The 17388-nt window shown below is 35.3% G+C and overlaps 2 protein-coding genes across 2 annotated transcripts; both read right to left on the bottom strand.

The window, feature by feature from the left end:
- Positions 1–5684: 5684 nt before the first annotated feature.
- Positions 5685–7516, bottom strand: LOC139092184 (UDP-glycosyltransferase UGT5-like). The gene has a single exon (XM_070642510.1). It carries the CDS (start codon positions 7463–7465, stop codon positions 5936–5938), a length of 1530 nt encoding a protein of 509 aa, XP_070498611.1. The 5' UTR covers positions 7466–7516; the 3' UTR covers positions 5685–5935.
- A 2815-nt stretch (positions 7517–10331) lies between these two features.
- LOC139092183 (UDP-glucosyltransferase 2-like) lies at positions 10332–12704 on the bottom strand. The gene is made up of 2 exons (XM_070642509.1): positions 12687–12704; positions 10332–12172 (listed from the first exon to the last, which is right to left on the bottom strand). The coding sequence occupies exon 2, from the start codon at positions 12137–12139 to the stop codon at positions 10610–10612; it is 1530 nt and encodes a 509-aa protein (XP_070498610.1). The 5' UTR covers positions 12140–12172; positions 12687–12704; the 3' UTR covers positions 10332–10609.
- Positions 12705–17388: the final 4684 nt, after the last annotated feature.

Genomic DNA, 17388 nt, shown 5'->3' with positions numbered 1-17388 from the left:
CACTTCTCGCGCCATTTTCGGTCTTTCCGTAAATCAGTAACACGACTTAACTTCCAACTCTTATACTTATGATAAATTAATTCTCCCAAAAATACAGCAACGCACGTAGCAAGTCCAAATATCAACATTAAAAACGGCAATTTCAAGGAATTCAAAGTAATGGCATTAAGTGATGAATTTTCAATGTATTTTGGAAATGATTTTTTGACAGTATGTTCCGTCCAATAATCCATAATTCCAGATTCTTGCAGAGATGCAATCATGTTGATGAATTCAGACTTAAGTGGAAAATTAGTCTTAATAAGGTATGATGAACATCTCATACCATCCAAATATCCTTCAATTACACCAAAAATTGGAACTCTGTTGTCATAATTTGTTGCTGAATTCACAAACTCTTCAGCAAACTTGCAGCGAACAGCATAAGCTAGATTCTTATCAAAATAGTCAGGTAGCTTTGACAATGTCGATGAAACCTCAATTGGCACAATTTTTTTAATTTTTGAAGCAGCAAAAGTGTTGGACTTGGAATAAAACTCAAAAATCATCGTGTCTGACTCATTAAGCTCCTCAATTGATGTCACTGATCACATAGGGAAGTCAACAATCAGTAAGGAAGTCAAAAAGGATGTAAAGAAGTCCATCAGCACAATGCACATGAGAACAAATGGAACTAAAAGAAGTCGCTCATTTATTGACCATTTTTGGCAGCTTAATCGACCAGATAGGGAGTATCCAAAGATGAATTTGAGCATTGATAGAATCAAAATCAGGAATGTCATGTCTTGATCCTTAAAAATTTGACAAACTTTCCATAAAATTGCCACAATAATGATGGAAATAAGGAACAAGATCGACAACTTCAAATCAATCAAATCGACTATTCTGACTGGAATATTCTTAGGAACCAAAAAGCACTGATTAGTTCCAAAATCATTAAGAAAGATTGAGTCAAATTTTGTCGAGTACGAATAGGAAATCCTTCGAAATAAGCTAATGTCAAATGCTGTGAATCTTCTTGTTGATCTGCCAATGTCATTGATAATTCTATAGCTTATGTTGTGCTGCTTACAAAACTCATCGATGACATTTCCATCAACACCTGTAATTTTGCCTGATTTATTCAAATACGAGTACGGCGGCATGTCAAAATAAACCAGCATAATCTCATCCAATAAAGACGATGGCTTGAAAATCCAGCTTCAATTTTAAACCAGCTGAATGTCCTCGCAATTGATATGAACGGATGGAATCTACAACCAGATCAATCATGATGCCATTGAGATATGTTGGAGTCGATAGAAAATTCATAACTTGAGGAAAATGATGAGAACTTAACATCTTTCATACAGATAGTCATCAAAGTACGTTATGAGGATGAACTTGGTTTTTGGCTTGTACATTGATGGAATCGAATGGCCAATCTTTATGCTGTCCTGTGAAAATCATGGAATCATTCAGAGGATCATAAATAGGTTAATAGATCAAACATTCGGCTCCAGGCTGAAATGGCTCTGACTTGGAGCAGGATTCGGCTTACATCAGGCATTATGTCAAAGTCATGTCAGCCGGGAACCGGATTTTAGATCGATATAAAGGCATGGGGACCGTTCATGCACATTCATCCCTAAAAGTAACGTAGTAATTGAACGGACCTTTGTGCTATTCGGGATGGTTCCCTAAAGACAAGCAAACCCTAATCAATCATGAATTGTAGCACGTATAGCCACATAGATGCCAAATTATGTCCATTACACATTAATGCCATACTTACAGTCTTAGAAAACTCTTCAATAAATACAAGATAATCAATGATGCTTGCTCTATTTGGCATGTAGCCTCTTCCGGTCAATACTTTAATGACTTCACTATCATCAGCACCTCGAAGCTTACCAATGATACAATTAGTGTCCATCATGTAAGAATAGTCAGCTATTGCTACATTCACAATTCTATCGTGGATAAAACTGTCATTTTCAAGTAAATTTTTGAGAAAATTGACGACTTTTGTGCATTATATGTGCTGGATATTGTCTACCATTGGATGTAACTTTATGATGGAACTTCCACTAAGTTGGAGGTATAGCAATATTAATGGAATCAACCTCAACACTAATTTCATCATTTTAGATTCCACTTTTGGGTTTACTGCTGTTCTGTTCAAAATTACTAGTGTGGTGATTCCAGCTAAACTTCCTGCTTTTATACAATAGTCACATCCAATAAAATAGCAACACGTAATGCAATTTTTATCTTTAAATCAAACTGTAAATTATGAATTAATGGAAATATAGGTAAACATTGGATATGTATGTGATTATCATAGTCATTAATTGCTCAATAATTTCATGTTAACGTTCCATAGGATGGCCATAGTTGAGACCATGAGCGTAGCTATAGTGCAGAGCCAGAATGACACAAATGAAAAAGGTGTAAGGCTACAGAGGTTTTAAGGCTTAACCTATTTAATTAATACTAAATGCCTCTGTTTGGCGTCCATGAGGCTTCGCTTAGCCTTAAAAGCTTCATGATGGAGTCTTCTTTATTTATGTCGCTCGGGAAATGAGATATGAGGGTTTTGGCTGTCAACAATCTGTACTGAGTACAATGGGCTAGCGCACCATCACTCGTTAAACAATCATTAGCCACAAAATGCCCTAGCGCAGCACTCAACCTTTATGACCGGAATAGCTAAAGGGTGATCGCCTCCACCCTCAGCTCTCTCCTACAGGGTACGCCCCTGACTGCAATTGTACGAATCTCGAACTGAACTAATGGAAACTGAAAATTAATTAAATGTAACTCTGTCCAATTAATCCAAACGATTTCAACTGGAACTTAATAAATCAAAGTACTCACTCTTTGTAGCTGAAACAAGCTTTAAACTCCAGAACAAAAATTAAGTTTTAATGTGATGAACGATGTTGTTCAGCACATTTATTAAAGCTCCTGAGAAAAATAATTTACTCTGCTTACTACAAACAGCAAAAGGAATTGCTTCTTACTCTTTAATGATGCTAGAATATTCAGACAGTTGTAACAATCCAGACTCGAGTGACTGTACGTAACAGACGTAAAACTATTCTCGGATAATTATTTATAAACTTTTGTAACTCTACATTAATTTAGAGAACATACTCCCATGACAGAGGATGCTCCATTAAAGATACATTTTCAGAAGATGTTAATGTCAAGGTCGGTCAGTTACTTAAACAGATAAAAAAGAAAATAATTTTGCTTTAGTTTGAAAAACTTTTTTTTTTCTCATTACTGCTTTCATTTCCTTCGAGACTTTCTTATTTCGGACTTTTTTTGTGGAAGTTGAGGGGGATGGTCGGGAATTACGTAAATCTTAGGGACAGTCGGCATTTCTGCTATGATCTTTGATATGATTTTAGTTCAAACTGTAACAGTTGAGGGAATTAGGGTAAGATGGAAGCGGAAGAGCTGCATTGGGTTCTCAATACAGCCATCTTACCGTCCCGTACCTTCCGAACGTTCCCATAATGTCTAAAGTTTTTTCTAGATCTTTGCATTTCTTAATGATAATTTGTTTCTATCGACAAAGTTCTGTGCTCTGCTCAGCACAAAAAAGGGAAGTTACTTTGTAATGACTTCTGTCTTGATCGTCCAAGTGGAAATTTAAAATTAATTTTTATTGCGTTTGCAGTTTTTTCAGGAGCTGTTGAATGTAGTGAGTTAAAGTGGGTTGAAGTGAGTCGAAGATGGTTGAAATGAGACGAAGGTGGCTTGGTGGCGGAATAGATTAGTAGTCCGATACCGTATTATTGGAATAACGACACTGCTCCATGGGTTCGACACTAGGCATGCTACTCGAATCATATGTAGTGGAGATGCAGCTGACAGGCTTGTGCATCTTCACTCGTTAAACTATTATTAGCCGCGAATCGCCCTACGGTTGCCTAGTTCTCAGCTCTGGATCACAATGATCTGAATCAGAGTTGCAAAACAGACTGAATTAACAAGATATTGTACGGTTTTTGCCAGTCACAAGTACCTACTTTGCAACTCTGATCTGAATAGCAATCGTAAACTCGTCCTCGTCACGAACCTCCTCCCCGTCTTATTCACGTGCTTCACTGCCCAAACATATCAATTTTGCTCGTTGGCCATTCTTAAATGGCATTTGAATATTTTTGCTGCAGAATTTCAATACAAAATGCAGTCCAACCTCTATTAATAGTCTAAATCCATGAGTTTATTAGTTGTCCATGTCATCTTTTCATAAGACTGAATTTTTGTTTTTTTTCTTCGTCGTGTTCCTTTCGGAAATACTTTATTGTATAAAACATCAAGCGACACATCATAAACGAGGCTATAAAGTAGACTGTAAAAATTCTATTAATATCTACTGCTCAATTCTAGAATACTGCTCAATTCTAGAATATGACTAATTGACTAATTTAAGTATATATTGATCAGGAGTGTAGCTGGAAGTGGGGGGATTTAGAATGGACAATAAGCAGTTTCAATTGAATATTCAATAATATCATAGATACATCCCCTCTCCTTTTTCTTCTTATTATAACTCTGATTCTCACTGACAATCAATTTGTTAAATTATATTTAATCTGACATTTCAGTTCTTTTGGTATATCAAATTCTTTTCCATCAGTCATTCAGCCATTAAACAGTTTAATTCTTCTAAGAAAATAGGTGTGTCTTTGTTTTCAACGCATTTTAGAAGAATTTGCTTATATAATTTTACTTTGATTGGCTGGGTGGCTAGCAGGTTGGCTGACTAGCTGGCTGGATGGATCGATGACTGACAGGTTGGCTGACTAGATTCTCATCTGATAGATTGACTGGCTGGTTGATAGGCTGGCTAGCTGGCTATTTGGCTGAGTGGTAGGCAAGTTGTCTGACTAGGTGATTTTTATGCTGGTTTATGGCATTAGTGGCTGGTTAACTGACTTATTGAGTTAGGCGTGAGATTATCAGTTTCCAGACATCTTAGTAAGCTGGTATTTGAAGCATTAGCTCCTTCTAAATCAGTGACTGAGCTTTTAACCTGGTGCTTGTAGCATAAGCAACGATCGCCATAATATTCTTGGAGACCAACCTGGGTAGACATTCATAAGTCTCTAATTTCAGTTGAGGCTTAACACACAGGTGTTTAGCTTACAATTGCTCCAAATGCTTCCAAATAGTAACTTGGTTCTATATTAACATGCATTTTAGGTGTATTGTACGGATCGACTAGTTAGTTGCTTTTAAAAATTGACCACTAGCCAAAAATGCGCTCAAGTCACTCAATAACACGAAAATTTTCAATATATTTTATTATGACAAAAAATCATATAAATTTATGGATTTTTGAAATGAATTTAAACAAGAATTTTTTGCAAAACAAAATTCATGGGGGTGTTTGCAGGCACTATAAAAAACAGGTACATTTAGAATCATCTCATTTTATTCTATATAATGCAATATAGCATTAACAAGAACATTGCTTATAAATGACTCCTAAAGTTGTCTCCATTTCAACCATAAAAGTCTTAGTTGCATTTTTATGACAAAGGCATTAGAATTTTACCAAAAGCCGGTTCCATTTTAACAGCACTAAATGACAGTTGGCCGTCACGTAGACAGTTTATTAGATTATGCTGCTCTTATTCACTCAAAATAGTCAAATATTGGATTATAGATTAATTTAACATAAATTTACTTCAAATCTAGTTTTAGTTTTATTCAAATGTCACATTTTAAATATCCATCTGTTAGTAAATGACATAAAAATCACAGCTGATCACCAAAAACAGTGGTGGACAATCTTTTATATTTCACGGCACACTTTGCTGGTAAGCCTCGTCAAAATCCGCACATGGCATACGATTCATAGCATTTACAGCACACTAATGTACCGCGACACACAGGTTGTCCAACACTGGCCTTAAATATATTTCACTTAAAATTAATCAATTTTCTTTTTAGCTTTTAAGTTTCTCTTCCTTAATAAGTAGAACATTAAGACTATAAACACAACTAAGTATATTAAAATTTGATTCAGTGGAGTTCCAAAGTAGTTCATATTGCCAAAGTCCTTAGCATATGCGATTCTATTCTTAATAGCATTATTCACATGCCAGACTATGAGATCTCGATTGTTGATTGGCTGATCATATGCCAATGCCTTCAATTTGCTCAAATTTGCTGCATACTTTGGCTTTGTCATCTCCTGTATTGCTGCAGATAATTCAAATTCATCAAAATTGTTCAAATCCATTTCCATTCCTATTCCTTTATCGACTAAAATCCGTGCATTTAAAGGCTGGTCAAAAGCTATTGGAAATGCAATCATTGGAACTCCTCTGTCAATAGCTTCATAAAGTGTGAATATTCCACCATGGAAAATCAGCAGCTTCACATTTGGATGTGCCAAGACATCAGCTAGTGGCAGCCACGACACAATTTTCACATTATTTGGCATCTCCAGCTCACTCTCAAATTCATCAAGCTTCCACAGAACACTCATGTTTGTCATGTTAAATGCATTCGCGAATTTATTCACAATTTCTGGACCTAGTTCCTTTCCATTGAGTCTAGATCCGAGAACCTTCACAATCACTCCATTAGTTGATCTATCCAGGAACTCCTTTAATTCCAAATCTTTTATTGCCTTTGGCTTCTCAACATGCGTAAATCCAATTTGAATTGAGTGTGGCATCATTGGACGGACATATCCAACTGCATGATTGGTATTCAGCATGAGTAATGAAAAGCGATCCGATGGTGGTTGAAATGCTTTAAGACCCAAGTGCAGGAAGTGGTTGAAATTAATTGTAGCACATAGGAAGGTGTAGAAGAAATTGAAGATCAATTCCTGATAAGCTTTGAATATTATAGCATCTATTTTTTCGAGGATTGTCAGCTTCCCAAATTGGTAAGGTAGAATCAAACTTTCGGGATATTTCATTGGATTTATATCATTTCCAGCCAATGAATGGCCGGAACTACTTATTTCCGTTGCACTAAGTATTGAAAATGGACAATCGTAGATTTCAGAAAATAGAACATATGGACATATGAAGCATTCCAAAATTATCAAGTCAAAGTGATAATTGGAGCTGTTTTTGATCAAATTTTGCATTTCTGGATGTTCCAGTTCCTTATTAATTCCATAAAAATGAGCCCATAATTCATGAAATAACGACAATTTGACATAATTCATTTTGGTCTTCTTATACAGCAGCATGTCTGAATATTGTCTATGAATTTTGTTGGTTTCAGCAAATAAATGCTGTGTGACATTTGGATTTTCACCATAATCATGCGGATGTGACGTAAAAATTGTCAAATTATGTCCTTCTTCTGCTAAAATTTCCAATACTTTATGCTGAAAGTGCTGATGACTATAAAATGGATATGACAATATCGCGAGTATATTTGCCGACTCAACTTCAGCCAAGAATATCACGAAAATCACAAGCTTGACTATTTCCATTGTGATCTACTCAGTTTGAAATTCGGACAGAGACTAAACCGTAAAAGTTACGCAGACGAATTTAAAGTTATTAAAAAACTGGTCAATTCCTTAAATCATTGATGAAATTCATTATATCATTGGACATTGATGATGTAAATTTCCAAATTTCTTTTGATGGTTATGTAAGCATATGATGTGTGTCACATGGCCAAAATAATCAAAAAAATTAATAATTCAAAAAATTGCAAAATTTTTAATTCAGAGCTTAATTTGTGATTTTTGACTTTGATTCATTCTGGTGGTCATGGAAGGAAAGGAGGGTGGAGGAGATGGGAAATATGGGGTGTGAGGTCTGGAATGATGAATTCTTGAATATAACAGAAATATTTAAGGGACGGCTGGAATTTTATCCTGAATATTGAACAGATTCATCCAAAAGGGGAATAGGTGGGACATTAGGCTGACCACCCATCACCCCTCCCCTTCCCCCCTCCTAACATACAAAAAGTGTCCACTCACATCATTAAGCATGTTCATACTCAAAGCATGAGCATTTTTTCATACAAATGAGCATGCTCCAATCTGTCCACATCCCAAGAATGAAAAGATTTTTCAAGAAGTCATCTTTGGAATTGCATTCATTTTTTAAAGATCAACAAAAAAGAAAAATAAGAATAAGAATACGTAAACGTGCCAAAAAAGTTTTTTTTTTCTCTTCTTATATATTTATGCTTTTCTTAAGACTTTAATCTGGGAATTGGATGCATATTTAGGATATATAAGGACCCCTCGCTCTGGGTTTTTACATAGAAAATTGATTCCGATATCTTTTCATGTGATTTATTGGGTAGATTAGAATTGGGTTGATAATAATAAATTCGAGGTCAAATATTTGATTCACGGTTTGAGTTAATTATTTCAAAGTTCATGGAAATTAGAGATGCCGAAATCTTTCTCCTAAGCTGATTAAATGTGAAGTCGCTGATATCGCCAAATACAGTCGCACGGCGACCAAGCTTTGTGCCGGGATAAGTACATTAAAGACCTATCCAAGCCATCTTGTCTAAAGGGTAGCAACCTTACAATCAGGCTAGTGTTGGTAAGACTTACAACCAAAAATTTCCGACTTTCTGTACTATGAAAGTACAATCTTTGCCTGTTAGGGTCAATTTGTGAAAATTCTGGAGAATTCCTACAAAATTCACGGGAACTTTTTGTCTAAACGTGCCAGAAAAAAATATGTGATTCTCATCCTCAACCAAGTTTTTGAGGAAAAACCCCAAATATCTAACTCTTCTTCATATCTTTGAAAATTATTTTATTTTTAACAAGTGTCATCTGAATCAATATATGCACATATATATGCATATTGAGTTAAGCTTAATGCGAATGTATATATTCTTACAGTATCTAAGAAAGACCCGTAGATTGGCTTGATTTATTCTTCTGTATTAATGTCATTCGTAAATGCAATTCCTAATTGGAAACAAATATTTTTGCAATCCACAAACACGATATAGTAGAATCTAGGTCACTTTTACGTTTGTGCCCTCAGTCGAGATACGAGACCGTCTAGATCAGGAGAGTATACAGTATTTTGACCCCAAATCCCCCTTCCCTCCCTCTTTTGGGAAAAAATCTGCAATTTTCTAGAGTTTTTCGTGAAAAAATCCCAAAATATAAGTGAAGAATCGCTCACAAAACATCTAGCTACTCCTATACTCTAGATGCAAGAGCATCGACTGATTTCCTTTTCGTAAAGATCATCAACGTTATTAAATCACACAATGCATGCATTCAAGTTTTTAAACAGTTTCATTTTTTTCTAAGAAAAAATTCAAAAATTCTAATTCTTTTGAAAAAATTCAAGTTTGTGTCCTTGACTTTACAAAAAATATTGTATATATTTTTAGTTTTGGTTACAAATACCAAAAGTTATTATTTATCATATGTATCTAGTCATTGTTTATAGACTTTTAATAGGGATATTAAAATGCACATCAGGGTAATAAATCATTGAAACTGATGTATTACCCAAGCGACACGAGATGAAGAAGGTTCTGTCATGGAGATTATAGGGCTTCATTAAGCCTCTTTTATTAGGTACAGAGTTAAAATTTGACTCGAATATCACAAAGAGTCAAGTCGACTTAAGTAAGATTTTCTCAGATTTGCTCTAACCCGAGTGGCACAAAAGAAGGCAGATGGTGAGATAAGATGCAGATGATAAATGAGATGAGACTCGAGGATCTGCCTCAGAACCTTCAAGAAGAGGTCGTATTAGACTCGAATTTTAGATGAAGTTGAGTCGACTCCAAGTAGACTCAACTCGACTTTCCCATATAAAATTTGAGTCGACTTCGAGCTCTGGTTAACAACTAAATGGACGAGAGGCTTAATGGATTCCCGAAAGCAAAGCTTGAAGTTGTCTCAGAATTTGCATGGAAAAGTCGACTTGAGTCTACTTGGAGTCGACTCAACTTCATACAAAATTCGGATCGACTTTGAGTTCTGCCTGAAAATTCCGTGGTTACTTCAAGTCTCATCTCATTTGCCAGCCGCATCTCACCTCATCCTCGGCCTTCATTTATGTCGCTCGGGATAAAACGAAACTGAGTTCTCTATGATGTCTAGCTAAGAATTTTTTATTGTCATCCGATCGGACCAATAAAATGCATTATTAAGTTTTAAAACAAGTTCTTCAAAAATGCGCCATAAATTGGAATGTTGTTGAAGAATGCTTAATATCCTAATTTGTCTATTTTTTGCATATTTTAAAAAATCAGGTTTTTAAAGTTGATTAACTGCCTGAATTTCACCATAATAAATTTTATAAGGTTTTATGCTCAATCAACACAATGTTATACCTTTAAAAACGAGTTGATTTACTTAACATTAATTTATTCACATCTAGTCTTAATTTTATTCAAATATAGTATAGTATTTTACATAAATGTTAATAAGCCTGTTAAATAATGAATTAAATTAAATAGTGGAATTTAACTCATCAATTTGATTACGAATGTCATGAAAGTATCACCTGAAGGACACACTTTAGTGATAAGCCTCGACCGAAGTAGCACATGGCAATTCGGTTCATAGCAATATTGTGCCACGGCACACAGGTTGTCCATCACTGGCCTTAAATATATTTCACTTAATTTAATCAATTTTCTTTCTTGCTTTCAAGCTTCTTTTCTTTAATAAGAAGTACATTAAGGCTATAAGCACAACTAAATACGTCAAATACTGATTCAGCGGAGTTCCAAAGTAGCTCATACTGCCAAAGTCCTTAGCATACACAATTCTATTTCTTATCGCATTATTCACATGCCAGACTATAAGATCTCGATTGTCAATTGGCTTGTCATATGCCAATGCCTTTAATTTAATTAAATTTGTTTTATACTTTGGTTTTGTCATCTCCTGGATCGCTGAATTTAACTCAAATTCATCAAAATTATTCAAATCCATTTCCATTCCGATTCCTTTATCTATCGCCATTCTTGCATTTACAGGCTGATCGTAAGTCAATGGAAATATAATCATTGGAACTAATCTGTCAATAGCTTCATAAAGTGTGAATATTCCACCATGAAAAATCAGCAGTTTCACATTTGGATGTGCCAAGACATCAGCTAGTGGCAACCACGATACTATTTTCACATTTTCAGGCACTTCCACTTCATCGTCGATTCCATCAATTTTCCATAAAACACTCATGTTGGACATCTTAAAGCTATTAATGAATTTTTTCAACACTTTAGTTCCTAATTTGTTGGCATTAGCTCTAGATCCAAGTGCCTTCACAATCACTCCATTGGTGGATCTATCCAGGAACTCTTTTAATGCTAAATCTTTTATTGCTTTTGGCTTCTCAACATGCGTAAATCCAATTTGAATTGAGTGTGGCATCATTGGACGGACATGTCCAACAGCATGATTGGTATTCAGCATGAGTAATGAAAAGCGGTCCGAAGGTGGCTCAAATGCCTTCATACCCAAGTGTAAGAAGTGATTGTAATTTATTGTAGCACATAGGAAGATGTAGATGAAGTTGAAGACAAATTCGTAGTAAAATTTGAAAATGTAGGAATTGATTTTTTCTAGGTACGTCAACTTCCCATGCTGGTATGGCAGAATCATACTTTCAGGGTATTTCAATGGATTTGCATCATTCCCAAACATTGAGTGAATGATACTTCCTGCCTCTGTTCCACTGAGTATTGATACAGGACAGTCGTAGATCTCAGCCAATAGAAAGTATGGACACATTAAGCACTCGACAATGACTAAGTCAAAGTGATAATTGGAGCTGTTTTTGATCAAATTTTGCATTTCTGGATGTTCCATTTCCTTACTTACAGCCTTAAAATGCGCCGGCAATTCATAAAACAGCGTCTGTTTGACATAATTGATCTTCGTCTGCTTATACATCAGCATGTCTGTATATTCATCATGAATCCTTGTAGATTCCGGAAATTTATGTTGAGTGACATTTGGATTGTCACCATAATCATGCGGATATGACGTAAAAATTGTCAAATTATGTCCTTCTTCTGCTAATATCTCCAATACTTTATGATGAAAGTGTGGATGACTATAAGAGGGATATGAGCATATCGCGAGAATATTTGCAGACTCAACTGTGGTTAGAAGTATCCAAAAAGTCACAATCTTGACTATTTTCATTTTGATCTGTTCAGTTTCACTTTCAGACTGGAACTAAAATGTAAAGAATACTCACATTTAATAAAAACTTTCATTGTTCTGGAAATACCAAAATTCTCAGTGACTTTGACTTTTTTTTAAAACAACATATCCAAAATCTCACTTTAAGGAAAATCCAACAAGTGTTAATTGACTCTGCACTCAAGCGACTCAATAAATTTTGAGAAATTCCCAAAAAAAATCTTCAATTTTAGGATAAATAAATCAAGTTACATTCCAAAAAGTATGTCCAAAATCTCCATAAAAAATATAATCGTCCGTAAATTGACAATAAGCAACAAGTCCATACAATTTTCAATTTATTTTCTTATTCCATCACTGACTCCTCATTTCCTGACGTCTTGTGCAATTTCAGATAGAAATTCATCATCATTGGACATTGTCAAGGCTGACATAATTTATTAATAATTTATTTTGTGAAACTTTGTCATCGCAGCGCACAGTCAATTTAAATGAAATTGTCCCAAAAAGGTGATTTAGTCAAAAAGAACCGAAAATCTTTTGTTACTTTATATTAGAGTTCTTTCCACAATTATGACGGGAAATTTTTTTTACGACGGATTTTTATATCCAAAAAATTTCAAGAAGATGCTTATTGCAAGTCATTTAGAATAGTATAAACCGCGATGTATTAAGATAATTCGGGAATGACTATTAATCATAGGTAGGAATTTAATGGCATATTGTCTTATAGATTGAATAATACAATGAAAAATGAATAAAGTCTCTAGATGCTCATATGAGATATCCCAAAAAAAAATAGTAAGTAGTATTTGAGATATGATCGGGAGCGTATTAAGGGAAGAAAAGTGGAGATGAGATGTTTGAAGGTCACATCACTCCTTTACTTACTTAATTCGATGGCCGTACAGATCAACTGAAACCAATGGCCTCCCTCAGATGACGCATAAAGCTGTTTCTATCGACGGCTTCCGCCTGCCAATTGCAATCACCCCCCTTCCACCCATTTATGATATTCAAAATTCTTTAAACTAACTTTAAACTAGACATACGTGCTTACCTACTTCGCTGGACGTTCAGATCTAGTGGGATCCATGGCCTCCTTCAGTAGGCTCCTGAAGCGGGCTCAATCGCTGGCTACCGCTTGGCAATTAACAATTCCAATTGTTACACTATCTCTATTGACAGCTTCATTCCATGAATTCTTTGGCCTACCGCGTTTCGATCTTTTGCCATCTAAAAAGTCGGATTTAAATACCTTTACCAATGGAGTGGCCATCCACAGGTCTTCTGATAACATGTCCAGTCAATCTATGTCTATTTACTTTAATGCGTCTCACAATATCAGATTCATTGAATAGCCGATACAATTCCTCATGAAAAAGGTCTAGGGACCCATAGAAATCCAGCCCTATAAGAAGCAAAGTGGCATATGATATGAATTTTATACTTTCTGTAAACCCCTTAATACTGCACTCTTAATGATTGACCACTACATGATTATCCCATTCTATACGAAGCATTTGAAGCCGATATCGAAGTCGACTCTAATTTTGTATAGAGACGAGTTGACTTGAGTTAATTTTTCGAGCTCTAATAGGAAGCATTAGAGGCTTGTAGGAAGTGTTCTTATAAAAAATTGTATCAGAGTTCACATGACTCTAATCTGGAGATACTCTCACGGAGCTCATTGGATTCCAATGGACTCCAAGAGTCCTCTCAAGATTGCTTTGCACAGCTCTTCCTTTAACACTTCATAAAATGATAAATCTCTCAAAAATCCCCACAAAAATCTCAAAATTCCTTTTGGATATTCCATGACAAATTAATTCGATAAAAAAGTCAAATTTTCACCATCATTAAAATCATTTACGCAGCACATTCAAATCATCAACCCCAAAAAGAAGCTTGACTTAAAAAGCAATAAATTTGGAACCCCTAACAAAGGAGAAAACTGCCAGAAAAACATCAATTACATATTTAAACAAAAAAAAGTTGTACCTTTCCATCATCCAAGATGAATGACGATGAATATAAGGCAGAATTGTCGCAAATGATTTACCGTAATTTAGAAAGAAGACGTAGAATTGCCTTTAAGGAAGGAAGCACAGAGAAAATCGAAAGGAAAGGAACATTAAAGGTGGTGGGAGGAATGAAAGGAAAAAAATCACTTAACAATGAATATTTTTCAACTTCCTATTCAGTTTACTTTACATAGCCTTAAGCTATGAATGCTCAGTAAATAATTTGTGAATGGAAGTGGAGATAAAATTTCATTAAACGTTTTAGCTTCGATATAGTCAGGTAGATATCGAACTTAAATGTCAATCATATTGAATGACTAGAATGTTTATAGCTGCTAAGTGGTATAGTGTTAAGTGACTGCTAACTGGTTACTGTTAAGTGAATAGAAAGAAAAACATCCAAATTCAATTAGATACTTTCTGGAATTAACACGTGTGAAGTGTCTAAATAGAAAGGAATTTGGAGTATTAAGCTAATCATGTTGTCAATATGCCAGCACGATAGTAAAGCCTCAGTGACCGAGTGCTTAGGCAACAAAACGATTTTTTGTAATTTTCTCTGTAGTGAAGATGTGAGTTCGATTCCTACCAGAGATCGATCTTCTCAATCCATTATATTGAGTCTTGTCAATATGACAAGGATTCGAACTGTGCTTACGACATTACATCGGATCATTAGGGTATTTTGCTGACCATTTTGATCTAGTCCGCGTCAACTAGGGTTTCTGGAAGCGGTTTTCCTAAAACCGCAAAACCGCACTCACTTTGCATCTAAAACTAAAGAAAAAACCGCAGTCAGAACTTAGGGTTTTTTTGATTATTAACTTGAAAAATTGGACTAAAATCTTACAAACTGCTAAGAACAACTTTAATTTCAAAAGTTTTTAGACTATTTTATCCAATCTGAGTCTAAATATGAGAAAAATAGAAAGATTTAACACTTTTACGCTTAAAACTCCAAATTTTATTTTTTCAAAAAATTTCAAACATTTGTATGAAAATTGAAAACCGCAAAAAACCGCAAAACCGCGGTTTTTGAAATTTTAGAAAACCGCAAAACCGCGGTTTTGAAAAAACGCGGTTTTTCAGAAACCCTAGCGTCAACAGCTATTACTCCAATCACTTTGTTCAAAACTAGATCATTAGGGTATATTAGCTGAGTCTACTAGTCATTATGATCGAATCTGGGTCATTAGGGTCTGTTAGCTGGCCCCTTTTATCACTTTGATAGAACCCAGGCCATTAGGGTCTGTTGGTTGACCCCTCGAACTACTATGATCAAACCCAGGTCTTTAAGGTCTGTTGGGTGATCCCTCTTATCATTATGCTCGATTTCGGGTCATTAGAGTCTCTTAGCTGAACCCTCTACCCACTATGATCAAACATGTGTCATTAAGATCTGTAATCTGACCATCTAACCGCTTGTTCGATTATAAAACCTGTGCAATTAGGGACAAAGAGCTCTAGCCGCTTATGCCAATGCTCCCAATTCAAACTATATACCATGACTATCCATAATTCTACTCAAGATCAACAGAAAAACACACCATAAAAATTCCAAAAAATATTGATCAAATTCCCAAAAATTCCAATCAATAATAGAATTAAGATCCACAACAGCAACAACATTTAAAAAAAAACCAGATGGTACACAACAAAAAGTTTCATTCCCTGAATAATGAATTATCAAATGTGAATGGATGAGATAAGCAGCGTTCAATCCAACACAGGAAAAAACTTTTGAGCTGAACATCAATCATTTTAGTCGATGTTGATGCGATGTGACACAAAATTCGTAAATTATTTGCCTAACAAATTTCAAATTTATGGACACATGCGGATGATCATGATGTAGAGATGGCATATTGTTGGAACTCGACGCACATTTATAAAAAAAGCATTTTATTTATGGCACTTTTTATTTCAGGCTCAACTTCTTCTTTAGTCTGTAAAATTGATGTCATTTTATGCCTGCATGGATGAAGCTTTCATACTTGATACATTGTCAATCTGATGAATCATCCATGATTGATGCTTTACATGCTTTACACTCACTTCAGTTTTGAGTGAGATTGACCATAAACATTTTAGAATTTATTTTCTATGGATGGCTTTTTTTGTTGAAGATTTTGATATTTTAAGCTGTATTGATTGGGACCAGCGGTTCTCAAACTTTTCAATACTTAACGTTTTTAAATAAATTCGTGAAAGGAATTTCCGACTAAATTTTTGTGAGTAATCTGAGATCTTGGAGCGTATCGCGGAGAACAGATTAAGAAGCACTGGATTAGGTCAAAAGTACGGAGCTAGAATTCTGGAAATTCCGGCTCGAGAATGTCAAGTGACAGTCGCTTGGATGCCATGTGACAACCGCTTGGATGCCATGTGACATTCATTTGGATGCCATGCGACAGTCACTTTGATGCCATGTGACAGTCACTTGGATGCCATGTGACAGTCACTTGGATGTCATGTAACAGAGTCTTGGATGCCATGTAACAAGTCACTTGGGTGCCACGTGACAGTCACTTGGATGCCATGTGACAGTCACTTGGATGCAATGTAACAGTCACTTGGATGCAATGTAACAGTCACTTGGATGCCATGTGACAGAGACTTGGATTTTTTGTGACAGCCTGTTCCATGTCACGTGACAGAGACTCGTATACCATGGGACAGTAACTTAATATAAATTCATAATATTACTCAATTGCCACTTCCTTTGAAGTCATTTTGTAATCATCATCAAAGTCCTTTTATCCACAAAACATCAAACGAATCATCCTGAATTAACACAAAATGCTCAAAAAAAAACTTCGTGACAATCATAATAATCATGAAAAAATATCAAAGTACAAAACAAAGCAGCTCAAAGGAACATCCACAAATAGCCATGACATGAAAAAACATCTTTCCGTCCCCCCTCTAAATCCATATTGCTTATTAAAATTTCAAAGCAAATAAACAGCTTTTATTTTGATCATATTTCATTCGCATTCCTCATCAAAAGCTATTTTTTCAATTTAAGCCTACATGAAGTCGGCAGCAAGGGGAGTTCTCATTCGTTCGCAGTGAATATTCATCATTGTCAACCGACAAAGTTGTAAGTCCATGTATTCAAACAGCCGACAAACAGTGTCATGTTCTATTTACTGACATTGTGTTGTGTCTTGTCACACAGATTTTATATCGCCGATAACAGGCCCTTTTCTTCTCGCGTATGCC

Source organism: Chironomus tepperi, unplaced genomic scaffold, assembly GCF_022539635.2.
Source record: "Chironomus tepperi strain 1889 unplaced genomic scaffold, CSIRO-AGI_Ctep_v1 contig_298, whole genome shotgun sequence".
Taxonomy (NCBI): domain Eukaryota; kingdom Metazoa; phylum Arthropoda; class Insecta; order Diptera; family Chironomidae; genus Chironomus; species Chironomus tepperi.
Note: the sequence above shows the minus strand (reverse complement) of the source record. Positions and strands in the feature narration are given on the sequence as shown.

What these genes read in the sequence shown, in the direction of transcription:
- LOC139092184 (XM_070642510.1), bottom strand. Translation starts at nt 7,465, where the DNA reads ATGGAAATAGTCAAGCTTGTGATTTTCGTGATATTCTTGGCTGAAGTT.
- LOC139092183 (XM_070642509.1), bottom strand. Translation starts at nt 12,139, where the DNA reads ATGAAAATAGTCAAGATTGTGACTTTTTGGATACTTCTAACCACAGTT.